Source organism: Centruroides sculpturatus, unplaced genomic scaffold (genome assembly GCF_000671375.1).
Source record: "Centruroides sculpturatus isolate CEXI.00-Female unplaced genomic scaffold, Cexi_2.0 scaffold347, whole genome shotgun sequence".
NCBI lineage: Eukaryota > Metazoa > Arthropoda > Arachnida > Scorpiones > Buthidae > Centruroides > Centruroides sculpturatus.
In genome coordinates this window covers 160,573-176,453 of record NW_019384871.1, presented here as the reverse complement: position 1 = coordinate 176,453, position 15,881 = coordinate 160,573, and the positions used below count along the sequence as shown (strand labels likewise).

Here is a 15,881-nt window from a genome sequence, read left to right as displayed (position 1 = left end):
AACGGGTTCGGCCGAACCTGTGCGAACCCGCTGAATATCACCACTGCTGACACACATCTGCTAAGCTCAACACTTCAGACTTATTTTTTCTCCTTTTGGCATTCTATCTTCAAGATACAGTTTATAATAGATTGGTCCCTCAATTTGACATCTCAGATTAGTTTCAAATTCCCTTTTCCCAAAATCAATTGGCAATTCACCTGTTTCCAAATGAAATTCGAATCTTTCTTGACTATGAGAAAGGTCAACATAGATTATGTTCACCATCAACTTTGATCCCAATCAGAAATATCTTGGGGCCTTTGTTGCCTATATCAAATTGTGTGTATAATATTGATGACAATTATTTTCTCTACAATTAACTTATTGCCCCTTCATTCCCTCAAAAATGTTAATCCAATATGGAAATTATCAACAATACGAATCCTTTTTTTCTCTTTTTACAAATAAACAGTGGAATTCTCAATACCTCATGTAAGCAAAAGCTTATAAAGATATCAAATAGGTCAGTCAGGTTAGAAAAAATTAAAAAATCACAAGAACACCAAAAATAAAGAAAAGAACAAGCAGTTTGGAAGGATTTTTCTTATTATCATCAATCAATCAATCTTTATTTGATATAACCAGTGTTATTACAAAGGGGATTAAAAAGTTTGTTATTTTAAGTTTGATACATGAACAAAGAAATTATATAATTTATACAGAGTTAGCATTGTAAAACTATCACCGAATAAAATTTGGTAACAAAAATCAGATAACAGTGTAGCAACTCAAACATCCAAAAGAATATTGCAAGATTCAAGAAAGTGTTTTCTCATATTCATTGCTGTTGTTCCACAAAAAGAACATTGGGAGTCACATAAGACATTAATTATTTTACCATTTAGGTTTATCAAAAATCTATTTAGTCTAAATTGTGCAGCAAATGACTTTATTTTATAATTCAAATTAGACAGTAAATAAGATGCTGGGCTCCACATTTCATTAAGAAAAAGTTCACTGTTCCAACCTCTTTCACTCAAATGATGAACATCTTTTAGCCAATATAAGTCTCTTAGTTGTTGATCACAATCCAAAAAGAACAAAGTTTCACTTAAATACATATAATTAAAGGACAATCCAATATTATTTAGTAATCCTTTAGTAATAGCAGGCCATGGCTTCAAAAAAGAATTACCATCCATCTGTGAAAGTCTTGTATATACCAAATTTTGAAAGTCATCATCTGGTAGGTCAATAAGTTTCCTCCAAAATCTAAACAATTTTATCAACAGTCCAATAGCTAAAGGAGGTCTTCCCAATTCCAATCTCACTGCAGGTCCTGAGACAGATCTATTAATATGGAACACCTGCTTAAAATAGAATAACTGTATTGATTCAAATTTGTCTACTAAAAGACAGCCCCAAACCAGAAAAGTATAAAACATTTGGTGCAATTAAAGAATCAAATAATTTGAAATAATTATTTAATGAAGACACTTTAATTTTAATGAGTAACTTGATGAGATTGGAGATTTTAGATCTTGCAGCAAGTAAAACTTTATTTAAATGATAAGAGAATGTGCATGTGAAGAAAAATAAATACCTAGATATTTAAAATTTGACACATTTTCCAGTTTATGATTTTTCAAACTAAAATTATCTGTTTTTTTAAGTTTTCCACCTCTATGAAAAATCATAAGCTTTGTCTTTTCTGAATTAATTATNCAGAGTATAATACGTATTTTTTAATATATTTTTTAAAAGAAACAAAACCACCGAGAAATGTTATGTGTGTTTAACAACGGGTTCGGAAAACTTTGAAAATGTTAACAACGGGTTCGGCCGAACCTGTGCGAACCCGCTGAATATCACCACTGCTGACACACATCTGCTAAGCTCAACACTTCAGACTTATTTTTTCTCCTTTTGGCATTCTATCTTCAAGATACAGTTTATAATAGATTGGTCCCTCAATTTGACATCTCAGATTAGTTTCAAATTCCCTTTTCCCAAAATCAATTGGCAATTCACCTGTTTCCAAATGAAATTCGAATCTTTCTTGACTATGAGAAAGGTCAACATAGATTATGTTCACCATCAACTTTGATCCCAATCAGAAATATCTTGGGGCCTTTGTTGCCTATATCAAATTGTGTGTATAATATTGATGACAATTATTTTCTCTACAATTAACTTATTGCCCCTTCATTCCCTCAAAAATGTTAATCCAATATGGAAATTATCAACAATACAAAAGAGGAAGGTCTAAAGGTGAGGCCCTGGAATTCTCAATACCTCATGTAAGCAAAAGCTTATAAAGATATCAAATAGGTCAGTCAGGTTAGAAAAAATTAAAAAATCACAAGAACACCAAAAATAAAGAAAAGAACAAGCAGTTTGGAAGGATTTTTCTTATTATCATCAATCAATCAATCTTTATTTGATATAACCAGTGTTATTACAAAGGGGATTAAAAAGTTTGTTATTTTAAGTTTGATACATGAACAAAGAAATTATATAATTTATACAGAGTTAGCATTGTAAAACTATCACCGAATAAAATTTGGTAACAAAAATCAGATAACAGTGTAGCAACTCAAACATCCAAAAGAATATTGCAAGATTCAAGAAAGTGTTTTCTCATATTCATTGCTGTTATTCCACAAAAAGAACATTGGGAGTCACATAAGACATTAATTATTTTACCATTTAGGTTTATCAAAAATCTATTTAGTCTAAATTGTGCAGCAAATGACTTTATTTTATAATTCAAATTAGACAGTAAATAAGATGCTGGGCTCCACATTTCATTAAGAAAAAGTTCACTGTTCCAACCTCTTTCACTCAAATGATGAACATCTTTTAGCCAATATAAGTCTCTTAGTTGTTGATCACAATCCAAAAAGAACAAAGTTTCACTTAAATACATATAATTAAAGGACAATCCAATATTATTTAGTAATCCTTTAGTAATAGCAGGCCATGGCTTCAAAAAAGAATTACCATCCATCTGTGAAAGTCTTGTATATACCAAATTTTGAAAGTCATCATCTGGTAGGTCAATAAGTTTCCTCCAAAATCTAAACAATTTTATCAACAGTCCAATAGCTAAAGGAGGTCTTCCCAATTCCAATCTCACTGCAGGTCCTGAGACAGATCTATTAATATGGAACACCTGCTTAAAATAGAATAACTGTATTGATTCAAATTTGTCTACTAAAAGACAGCCCCAAACCAGAAAAGTATAAAACATTTGGTGCAATTAAAGAATCAAATAATTTGAAATAATTATTTAATGAAGACACTTTAATTTTAATGAGTAACTTGATGAGATTGGAGTTTTTAGATCTTGCAGCAAGTAAAACTTTATTTAAATGATAAGAGAATGTGCATGTGAAGAAAAATAAATACCTAGATATTTAAAATTTGACACATTTTCCAGTTTATGATTTTTCAAACTAAAATTATCTGTTTTTTTAAGTTTTCCACCTCTATGAAAAATCATAAGCTTTGTCTTTTCTGAATTAATTATCAATCATCTTCACAATATCTCCAAGTACGATCAAGTCTTTCTCTAAGTGAAGAAGCTGAATTAGCCAAGAGAAGGATATCATCAGCATAAAGAAGACAGTTAATCTCAACACGAGAAGACAATGCTATCATAGAACTTTGACCTCTCAGAAGGTTAAGAAGATTGTTCAAAAACAAAATAAAAAGGATAGGACTCAATGGTTCTCCTTGAGGTAGCCCTCTATTGGACTCAACATAATCAGTACAAAACGAAAAAGTTTCTACACGATATCTATTGATAGTATTAGAAAATAGTTGACAAACAACACAGAAAGACGAATGCTCCTAAGCTTATACCATAGCAAATCATGATCGACTGTATCGATCTTTCTTGAGATTGATAAAAGCAGTATATAGTTTCCCTCATTTCCTCGAAAGTGATATTTGAATAAGACCAGTCAAAATAAACAAATTGTAGGCAATGCCTCTATTTTTAACAAATGCTCCTTGGAGAGGTGTAACAATATTAAACTCATTCATCCAATTCTGGAGACAATTTGCCATAATAGTTGAAAAAACCTTTCTAAATACACTAATTAAAGCAATTGGTCTATAATTAGTTGTCGTCTGCCTACTTCCCCTCTTATAAATCATTCTTAAAGCAATTTGTTCCCAAGATAAAGGAAAAGAGCCACTAAACCAAAAGAAGTTAAACATATTCAATATATCTAGTAATATTTCTGTAAAAAGTTATTTTATCATTTCATTCCTTATATTATCAAGTCCTGGGGCCTTAGATGATTTTAATTTTCTGATTACAGTTTCCAATTCACTCAAAGTAATAAAATCATCCAAAAGAGAAACATTATTACCAAAACTTAAATCAATATAAATTACTGTATTTGGTCCAACGAAATATTCTTGCAAATAATTCAACCAATTGAGGGGATATAACATTTTCACACAGTTTCTTAATTCAAAATTTATTAACTAGTGACCAAAAATCACTAGTATTTTTTGTCTTCATTAATAATGAGTTTATTTTAGCCCAAAATAACTTTTTCAATGCCTTATATAGCAACTTGTAACTTTTATTTAAATTACAATATTCATCCAATAGATTTCTAGTTTTATTTCTACAAAACATTTGTAGTACTTGATTCTTTGTTTTCTTTAAATGTAGACATTGAGGATCAAACGATTGCTTTTCAAATGATAATAAAGAAATATTTTTCTTAACCATTCTGCATCATAAAGCTGAAGTTAACAAAGTCTTCAATAGTTCATCATAGTAACTCTGCACATCCAACAGAAAGGTCGCTTTAACCAAGGTATATAGCGAGCTGTCAATCAACAATAAATAGTCATCCAATCTTTCTTGTTTCCATATGTAGCAAATTTTTGGAAGTTTCAGAGTCAATACACTATCCGTCGTAAATTCAAATGATATTGAAATTGGAAAATGATCAGAATTGAAATATCAAGAACTCTAAAATCCAGTAATCTGTCCAATAAATTTACATTTACTGTTATTAGATCTATAACAGATAGACCAACTGTCAAAAGAAAAGTAAATTTAGCCAGGTAGTCTGAGGCACATTGACCTTTTAAAATATACAATCCGTATGACTTAATCAATTGTAAAAAACTTTTTCCTCTTTGATTTAATATTAAATCATTAGATCTTCAAGAATTTAAAACATTAGTATTACCCACTTACTCCGACTCAGCCTCTTAAGCAATATACTAGATACACCCAACACACCTTATTGCTGAGAACATATATTTATTAAACAAAACAAACTCAGCAATAAAGTGTGTTGGGTGTATCTAGTACATTAGTATTACTCCCAGCATAAAAATTATCTAGTTCCTCACCTATTCTAGCATTCATGTCTTCCAAAATAACTATATCATCCTCAGAGAAATTAATCAACAAATCTTCCATTTTTTTTAACAGTACATCATAAAGATCTACTCTCAAATAAACAAGAACAATTATCAAACTATGACTAGGTGAACAAAAATTTTTCTTACAATTAAATCTAATCACTATTAGATTGTCGGAGTTAAAGAACATTTCTGAAGAACCTAGTTTTCGGGAAACTACAAGAATGAGACCATTATACAGACGACAAGGACCAGTTAGTTTTTTAGCAAATTGCTCATATAAAAACAAATCTGGGTTCAACAAAGAAAGTACCGGTTTATAAGAGTTAGTTGACCAAGTCTCTGTAAAAGCAACTAGATCATAATTTTGCAATAAATATATAAACTCTTGAGTCATTCACTATCAAATCCAGCATTCCTTGACAATTCCAAGACAATATTCTCATTACTAAAGTTTTATTTCTCTCTTTAGCAATTGTCCCACTTAACGCTTTTGGATGGATTTGTCTAAAAAAGTATCAATCTTCTGTAATTCATTAGTTTCTAAATTGAAAATGAATTAGTCACCATCAACCGTCAGGCAATCGGCTTTCAGAAATACTTTTTTATTCAAAGATTTGGCTTCCACAAAAAAAGGCAACAATTTTCTATGCCTTAGTCTTGATCTTTATGATGAATTATCAAACACTCTAATGCACAAGTAGGACGAAGATGCCTGAATTTTCTTTAAATTTTTAAAAATAACTCTTTTGTCATCTTGAGTATAGAGCTCAAACAATATAAGCCAAGTTTCCAATATACGATAACTATTAATAAAAGGAATAGACATTATGTCTTTTATACAACTCAATAAAGCTATTAGCATTATTAACTAATTCTTCATCATTACCACGTAAACTGGAAATGATAATGTTATTTTTCTTTGAATCATTGTGTACAGAGTCTATATAATAATTCTGAAGAGAAAATTTATCCATACATACAGTTTTAAAAGACAAAAGTTCGGTAATTTCTCCTTCCAGGCGACATAGATGTTCATCATACTCCTTATGTAAATTAGATAACCAGTCAAATTTCGATGACAATTCTTCCAATTTTGAATAATATAAAACGTTATATTAACGATAGAATAATATCAAAACGTTCCTCAAGAAAGCACAGAATCTTCTGCGGTAGTTGAGAAGGACTACCCTGAGATGCAAAAATAGTCGTCCAGTCGAGATGATTTCAATGTTGGTTCACTTGGATATCGACGACGTTTACCAGTAGAAGTTGAAGTTTTATTGCAAAGTGAAGATGATGGTGTACGAGACATTGTACCTGGGTTAAGTTCAACTCCTCCAATAACAAGCAAAAAGAATAAAATTAGAAAAGACAGTATCACAGTAAAAAAAGACATCCTCAATAAAGTCAATTAAGGCAACCAGTTGAATTGTAGTTTGTAACAGTAAGTGGTAGAAAAAAAATATGCCAACAGCCAGCACTGTCAAAAGTACCCCCCAATTTTTCTTATTATAATGGTACCAATATTTGTGAATTTCAAAGATCTTTATTTTTGGTAAATATTAATTTTTAAGTTTTCATCCAGGCAAATTTAAAAAAATAGTAAATAAAATTATCACCTCAACAGAATTTCCTTGTCCTATAATGTTTTTTGTTTTTAACACAGAAACAGGATATCCTTGCGATGAGGAATTTCCAGAATCATCTGAACATATATTTAAATTAGTTGAAGGTGGGGACTGTGAATTAATATTCAAATTCGTTACTTGACTTATTATATCTCCGGCATTTGATGATGAATTTTCCTGGAAAAAATTTTAAATTGTTATTATTTAAGCCTTCAATATTTTTTAACCTTATGACTAAGATTCATTTTATCTACATATTCCATGCTTTAATTTATATTAACATTATTAATGAAAACTCACAAAGCAATTTTACAAAATTTCTAAGCATTTCAGCATTTAAGCCTTGTTTCCATTTGCAGAAACTACTGCAGAATAGTATAGAAAACTTTCCATTTCTGCAATACAGAAAACATACAGAAAATCAAGTTGCAAAATATTTGACTTTTCTGCAACAGTATCTGGAAACAGAAAATAAGCAGTCAATAGAAAACAAGTTTAGTGCTATATCATTTGCTAATTCTCTGGATGAAAAACATCATGAAATTAATAAGAAAATATTTTCATACGTTTTAATGATCCTTTCCAAGCATTAAATGTTAACACATTTCTAAACTCAAAATATTCAGCTTCATTATTAAACTTGATAACTTCTACTGTACTATAATTAAAACAATTTTGATTTTCTTCCTAGTAAGACTGATTATTCTAATACATCTTTATATTCCATGTGATAAATTTTTTCTGTTTTTTTAAGATTACAATGTATATTTAATAATAATATAAATAATTTATTTTAACAATCAAATTAAATTTTAGGGCCAGAGTAATTAATTTGTCAAGTTCTAGCCCATAGTTGTCTGCTTCTTAATATGTGTTTGCCTCATAAGAAGTATTTGATTAGCCAATTATAGTAGTCCATAAAATCTGCTGTAGTTGACACAGTGGCACAGACTGCCAAAGAAAATGTTAATTCTTCTTTTGTACAAGCAATGATACAGGAACTGATCCAAAAATTTTTTCTGATAGAGTTTGTAGGATTTATGGTTATATACCCATTCTAGTAAAGTGATCAATATATTAATTTTCAAATCCAAATGTTAATGTAATCTCTTGAATAGCTTTTATGAATTTCTACTTCTTTCCATATAAATAAATCAATTGTTAATCCTTGAGAATTTTTTCATTATGCAGATCATCTTCAACATTAAAATCTCAACTTTAACACTAAACTATTGTTACATAACAAATATTTTTTGTTATGATTGCTGCATTATTAGTTTTCATAATTTCATTTCAGTTTAAAAAAATTTCTCAAAAAATGAAAAAAATGAAAACTATGTAAATAAAATCACCTAAAATTATTGTTTTACATATTACAATAATTTGAAGTGATTTTATTTACTGAGTTTTAATTTTTTCCATAAATTGAGAAATTTTTTAATTTGAATATTTTACAAAGATATTTAAAAAAAATTATTTGTCACTTAATATTTGATTTGTATAGTTTAAACCCCAGTGCTCTATTTTAATTCTTTAGTTCCCAGTGCTCTATTTTAATTCATACTTTTAGTTTCTAGATCAAAATATTGATATACAAAAACTCTATGACTCTCCCAGATAAATTCTTTTTGCTTTTAATTTCGGTTTTTTTAAAAAAATTTTCATATCATAATTTAATACTCAGCTTATGATATTATATGTACCTTTTGTGCTAATATTATACTAAAATTGTGCTTTCCTTGTGATTTTACTCAGAACCTTTTTATGAGAATTGCCAAGTACTGAAGAGGTATTCAGACCCAAAATGCATCCCAAAAAATAATTCAAAGTGATTAAGTTTACTCTTCTAAAACTTTTCTTTATATGATTAGTCCAATATTTGTTAACCTGACAAATTTAAGTACAAAAATGAATAAATGGACAAGAAGCTCTGAACACTCAAATGTTAAAGTTCAGGTTTCAAAAATACATTTCCACAATAAGCAGTGTGTATGTATAACATTCGTGCACATTTTTATTCTAAGAGCTATATATATATATTTCTGTCGTTTCCAAGTGATAGGAGTTGTTAAAATTTATAATATATTGGATTATTGCTGCATCTTCCCATGTAATCTGTATGTTCTGCTTGCCTTGCATAGTTTACTAAGACTGTGCTATTCATGTTCTTGTTAATCATTTATTGATACTCCTTGAGCCTTGCTTCCAGGTTCTGCATGGTGCTCCCATATATGTAAGCTTTTGTTGAAAACTCTGGTCTTCCAGTCTTCCAGATGTCTACTCCATCAATGGGATGGAGTAGACATCTGGTGTAGTGGAATGGGTTTCCTTTAGTGCACCCAGAAATGATAAACTGAAAGTATGCCATTCCACCACACCTTGAGTCTACTCCATCTCACTGGAAGATCAATATTTTCAACAAAAAAAAAACAAAAGACAACAGCTATACACTAAGTGTTTAGCCAGAAGAAGGAGCAGGATAAGGANATATCTTAATATCGTAATATCTTAATACTATTATATACTAAAGCGAGCAATGTATCTAATAGCAGCCCTAATGTATATCCTATCGTTATCCATTAAACAGTTGTTACGTTAAAAAAGCGTCTGAGTAAATCACTTCCGGTGCGTTGTCTCTCCTTCTATCTCGATTCTGATCGCTCCGTTACGCGACCGCTCGCGTGACCTAAATAACGCGGCTTCCGTGTCCGCCGAGACGCGGTGGTGTCATCCTGACAGGGCACCAAAGAGGTGCCGACCCTTCGGTCACAAATATTTCATTAGAAAAAAATCACAAAAACAGAAAATTGACAAAATCTATTCTAAACTTGAATATTATCCATTAGTTATTTGTGCATTTCATACAAGTTTTAGTTTAGGGACTAATATTTTGCATTATTTAATTTAAATTTTGTTTTGAAATAATAAAAACTAGAATAATTTTCCAATTTTCTAAAAAATATTTTATTTTTTCATATTTATTTTTACTAAGAATAATAATTGATATTTATAACTTATATATTTTCTATAAACTATAAATTTTTTTAATGAATTAAATTTTTTTAAATGTAGATAAATGATTTTATTAAGTACATCTAAAACTACTTTAAGACAAAAAGGATAAATACACGAACATGTGAAAAGTTAGAATATTTGTATTTACAAGTATATAAAATTTTAAAAATATAATCAAACTTACCAACTGTTTTTGTCTCTGTTCTTGATTTTTTTGTGTTAACAAATTCTGTTGCATTAACTGATTCTGAGTTGATATATAAGGAATGTAAACAAGTGTAGGGATATACTGTTGCTGATAAAGCTGTCCAGAAGCTGTATTTGTAGATATTTGATTAGGAGTAACAATTTGAAATGAAGGATTGAGAATTTGCTGGAATGGTGTAAACATAACTGCTGGTGAAGTATTATTTGAAATTGGTTTCTTTTCTGATGATTCATTTATTTTAACATATGATGTACCTTAAAACATTAAAAAATATTAATTTAAATGTTTTTAAATTCTTCTTAATACTACTCAATTTTNATGTGTTGTTGCATCAATATACTGATGTTCTTGATTGTTTCTGGCATTAGTTAGTAGTAACTATACACTGCTGGTATTCTCTTAGGATCTACTTTACCTTGTCATTTCTGAGGGGCATGTTATGTGTTCTATTTAACTAAGCATCACTTAAATAGAACTTTTCATCACAAGATCTGTTGGATCCAGAAACAACGAGGCATAACATAATATTTTGCCTCGTTGTAATAGAAAGAGTGAGTAACACCAGAAAGGAATACTTCAGATGGAAAACAGCCTGAAAACTCTGCAACTTAAAAGGCTGGAGACAAGAGTCTGCATTTTGGAACAATGTCAGGGAAAGCAAAACATGGATGAAGGTTAACAATGTGGCCATACTTAAAGCTGACAAATTGACGGATATGGTGCTTTTGAACAGGGATATATACATCACTGCTATGCAGAACTATGTTGCTTTCACAATGTAATGCCTAGCACCTGAATGATATCTTGATTAGTTACAAGCACATGTGATAAGATTCATAAACACATTTCTAGTGCACAAACTTAGATTGAACAAGGCATATATCTGTTGCATATTTCCTTTACTTTTATATATTTTTAGAGTTAAATAAAAACTTAAAACAAGCTAAATATTGCATAGAATAAATTATGTTGAACACTAATCAATCAATAACCAAGAAATATATAGTAATTGAGACAGAATATCTCATTTATATTCTATTTCAATCAATCTTTTTTAATAGAAAAGGAAAGATGATAAACTAAAATAATAATTGAAAAATGAAAATATTTTGAGAAAAATATAATTAGTACTATAACAATATAGAAGAAATATATGTGGTCTTTGGAATGAATTAAAAATTAACCTATATTTTGCAGCTGGTTTTATTTAAGTTAAACATGATGAAAATGATAGTAAAATATCTGCCATAAATATTTNTATATAATTTATACAGAGTTAGCATTGTAAAACTATCACCGAATAAAATTTGGTAACAAAAATCAGATAACAGTGTAGCAACTCAAACATCCAAAAGAATATTGCAAGATTCAAGAAAGTGTTTTCTCATATTCATTGCTGTTATTCCACAAAAAGAACATTGGGAGTCACATAAGACATTAATTATTTTACCATTTAGGTTTATCAAAAATCTATTTAGTCTAAATTGTGCAGCAAATGACTTTATTTTATAATTCAAATTAGACAGTAAATAAGATGCTGGGCTCCACATTTCATTAAGAAAAAGTTCACTGTTCCAACCTCTTTCACTCAAATGATGAACATCTTTTAGCCAATATAAGTCTCTTAGTTGTTGATCACAATCCAAAAAGAACAAAGTTTCACTTAAATACATATAATTAAAGGACAATCCAATATTATTTAGTAATCCTTTAGTAATAGCAGGCCATGGCTTCAAAAAAGAATTACCATCCATCTGTGAAAGTCTTGTATATACCAAATTTTGAAAGTCATCATCTGGTAGGTCAATAAGTTTCCTCCAAAATCTAAACAATTTTATCAACAGTCCAATAGCTAAAGGAGGTCTTCCCAATTCCAATCTCACTGCAGGTCCTGAGACAGATCTATTAATATGGAACACCTGCTTAAAATAGAATAACTGTATTGATTCAAATTTGTCTACTAAAAGACAGCCCCAAACCAGAAAAGTATAAAACATTTGGTGCAATTAAAGAATCAAATAATTTGAAATAATTATTTAATGAAGACACTTTAATTTTAATGAGTAACTTGATGAGATTGGAGTTTTTAGATCTTGCAGCAAGTAAAACTTTATTTAAATGATAAGAGAATGTGCATGTGAAGAAAAATAAATACCTAGATATTTAAAATTTGACACATTTTCCAGTTTATGATTTTTCAAACTAAAATTATCTGTTTTTTTAAGTTTTCCACCTCTATGAAAAATCATAAGCTTTGTCTTTTCTGAATTAATTATCAATCATCTTCACAATATCTCCAAGTACGATCAAGTCTTTCTCTAAGTGAAGAAGCTGAATTAGCCAAGAGAAGGATATCATCAGCATAAAGAAGACAGTTAATCTCAACACGAGAAGACAATGCTATCATAGAACTTTGACCTCTCAGAAGGTTAAGAAGATTGTTCAAAAACAAAATAAAAAGGATAGGACTCAATGGTTCTCCTTGAGGTAGCCCTCTATTGGACTCAACATAATCAGTACAAAACGAAAAAGTTTCTACACGATATCTATTGATAGTATTAGAAAATAGTTGACAAACAACACAGAAAGACGAATGCTCCTAAGCTTATACCATAGCAAATCATGATCGACTGTATCGATCTTTCTTGAGATTGATAAAAGCAGTATATAGTTTCCCTCATTTCCTCGAAAGTGATATTTGAATAAGACCAGTCAAAATAAACAAATTGTAGGCAATGCCTCTATTTTTAACAAATGCTCCTTGGAGAGGTGTAACAATATTAAACTCATTCATCCAATTCTGGAGACGATTTGCCATAATAGTTGAAAAAAACCTTTCTAAATACACTAATTAAAGCAATTGGTCTATAATTAGTTGTCGTCTGCCTACTTCCCCTCTTATAAATCATTCTTAAAGCAATTTGTTCCCAAGATAAAGGAAAAGAGCCACTAAACCAAAAGAAGTTAAACATATTCAATATATCTAGTAATATTTCTGTAAAAAGTTATTTTATCATTTCATTCCTTATATTATCAAGTCCTGGGGCCTTAGATGATTTTAATTTTCTGATTACAGTTTCCAATTCACTCAAAGTAATAAAATCATCCAAAAGAGAAACATTATTACCAAAACTTAAATCAATATAAATTACTGTATTTGGTCCAACGAAATATTCTTGCAAATAATTCAACCAATTGAGGGGATATAACATTTTCACACAGTTTCTTAATTCAAAATTTATTAACTAGTGACCAAAAATCACTAGTATTTTTTGTCTTCATTAATAATGAGTTTATTTTAGCCCAAAATAACTTTTTCAATGCCTTATATAGCAACTTGTAACTTTTATTTAAATTACAATATTCATCCAATAGATTTCTAGTTTTATTTCTACAAAACATTTGTAGTACTTGATTCTTTGTTTTCTTTAAATGTAGACATTGAGGATCAAACGATTGCTTTTCAAATGATAATAAAGAAATATTTTTCTTAACCATTCTGCATCATAAAGCTGAAGTTAACAAAGTCTTCAATAGTTCATCATAGTAACTCTGCACATCCAACAGAAAGGTCGCTTTAACCAAGGTATATAGCGAGCTGTCAATCAACAATAAATAGTCATCCAATCTTTCTTGTTTCCATATGTAGCAAATTTTTGGAAGTTTCAGAGTCAATACACTATCCGTCGTAAATTCAAATGATATTGAAATTGGAAAATGATCAGAATTGAAATATCAAGAACTCTAAAATCCAGTAATCTGTCCAATAAATTTACATTTACTGTTATTAGATCTATAACAGATAGACCAACTGTCAAAAGAAAAGTAAATTTAGCCAGGTAGTCTGAGGCACATTGACCTTTTAAAATATACAATCCGTATGACTTAATCAATTGTAAAAAACTTTTTCCTCTTTGATTTAATATTAAATCATTAGATCTTCAAGAATTTAAAACATTAGTATTACCCACTTACTCCGACTCAGCCTCTTAAGCAATATACTAGATACACCCAACACACCTTATTGCTGAGAACATATATTTATTAAACAAAACAAACTCAGCAATAAAGTGTGTTGGGTGTATCTAGTACATTAGTATTACTCCCAGCATAAAAATTATCTAGTTCCTCACCTATTCTAGCATTCATGTCTTCCAAAATAACTATATCATCCTCAGAGAAATTAATCAACAAATCTTCCATTTTTTTTAACAGTACATCATAAAGATCTACTCTCAAATAAACAAGAACAATTATCAAACTATGACTAGGTGAACAAAAATTTTTCTTACAATTAAATCTAATCACTATTAGATTGTCGGAGTTAAAGAACATTTCTGAAGAACCTAGTTTTCGGGAAACTACAAGAATGAGACCATTATACAGACGACAAGGACCAGTTAGTTTTTTAGCAAATTGCTCATATAAAAACAAATCTGGGTTCAACAAAGAAAGTACCGGTTTATAAGAGTTAGTTGACCAAGTCTCTGTAAAAGCAACTAGATCATAATTTTGCAATAAATATATAAACTCTTGAGTCATTCACTATCAAATCCAGCATTCCTTGACAATTCCAAGACAATATTCTCATTACTAAAGTTTTATTTCTCTCTTTAGCAATTGTCCCACTTAACGCTTTTGGATGGATTTGTCTAAAAAAGTATCAATCTTCTGTAATTCATTAGTTTCTAAATTGAAAATGAATTAGTCACCATCAACCGTCAGGCAATCGGCTTTCAGAAATACTTTTTTATTCAAAGATTTGGCTTCCACAAAAAAAGGCAACAATTTTCTATGCCTTAGTCTTGATCTTTATGATGAATTATCAAACACTCTAATGCACAAGTAGGACGAAGATGCCTGAATTTTCTTTAAATTTTTAAAAATAACTCTTTTGTCATCTTGAGTATAGAGCTCAAACAATATAAGCCAAGTTTCCAATATACGATAACTATTAATAAAAGGAATAGACATTATGTCTTTTATACAACTCAATAAAGCTATTAGCATTATTAACTAATTCTTCATCATTACCACGTAAACTGGAAATGATAATGTTATTTTTCTTCGAATCATTGTGTACAGAGTCTATATAATAATTCTGAAGAGAAAATTTATCCATACATACAGTTTTAAAAGACAAAAGTTCGGTAATTTCTCCTTCCAGGCGACATAGATGTTCATCATACTCCTTATGTAAATTAGATAACCAGTCAAATTTCGATGACAATTCTTCCAATTTTGAATAATATAAAACGTTATATTAACGATAGAATAATATCAAAACGTTCCTCAAGAAAGCACAGAATCTTCTGCGGTAGTTGAGAAGGACTACCCTGAGATGCAAAAATAGTCGTCCAGTCGAGATGATTTCAATGTTGGTTCACTTGGATATCGACGATGTTTACCAGTAGAAGTTGAAGTTTTATTGCAAAGTGAAGATGTTGGTGTACGAGACATTGTACCTGGGTTAAGTTCAACTCCTCCAATAACAAGCAAAAAGAATAAAATTAGAAAAGACAGTATCACAGTAAAAAAAGACATCCTCAATAAAGTCAATTAAGGCAACCAGTTGAATTGTAGTTTGTAACAGTAAGTGGTAGAAAAAAAATATGCCAACAGCCAGCACTGTCAAAAGTACCCCC

At 29.7% G+C, this 15,881-nt stretch overlaps 1 protein-coding gene across 1 annotated transcript in view; it reads right to left on the bottom strand.

Annotated features, from left to right (window-relative positions):
• Positions 1-15,881, bottom strand: part of LOC111630888 (leucine-rich repeat extensin-like protein 5) — a 46,926-nt gene that overhangs the window by 21,191 nt on the left and 9,854 nt on the right. Inside the window, exons 2-3 of the mRNA XM_023375047.1 lie at positions 10,213-10,490; positions 7,005-7,190 (exon numbers count right to left, since the gene is read on the bottom strand). Coding sequence (XP_023230815.1) covers positions 7,005-7,190; positions 10,213-10,490 — 464 coding nt within the window. The remainder of the gene's footprint in view (positions 1-7,004; positions 7,191-10,212; positions 10,491-15,881) is intronic.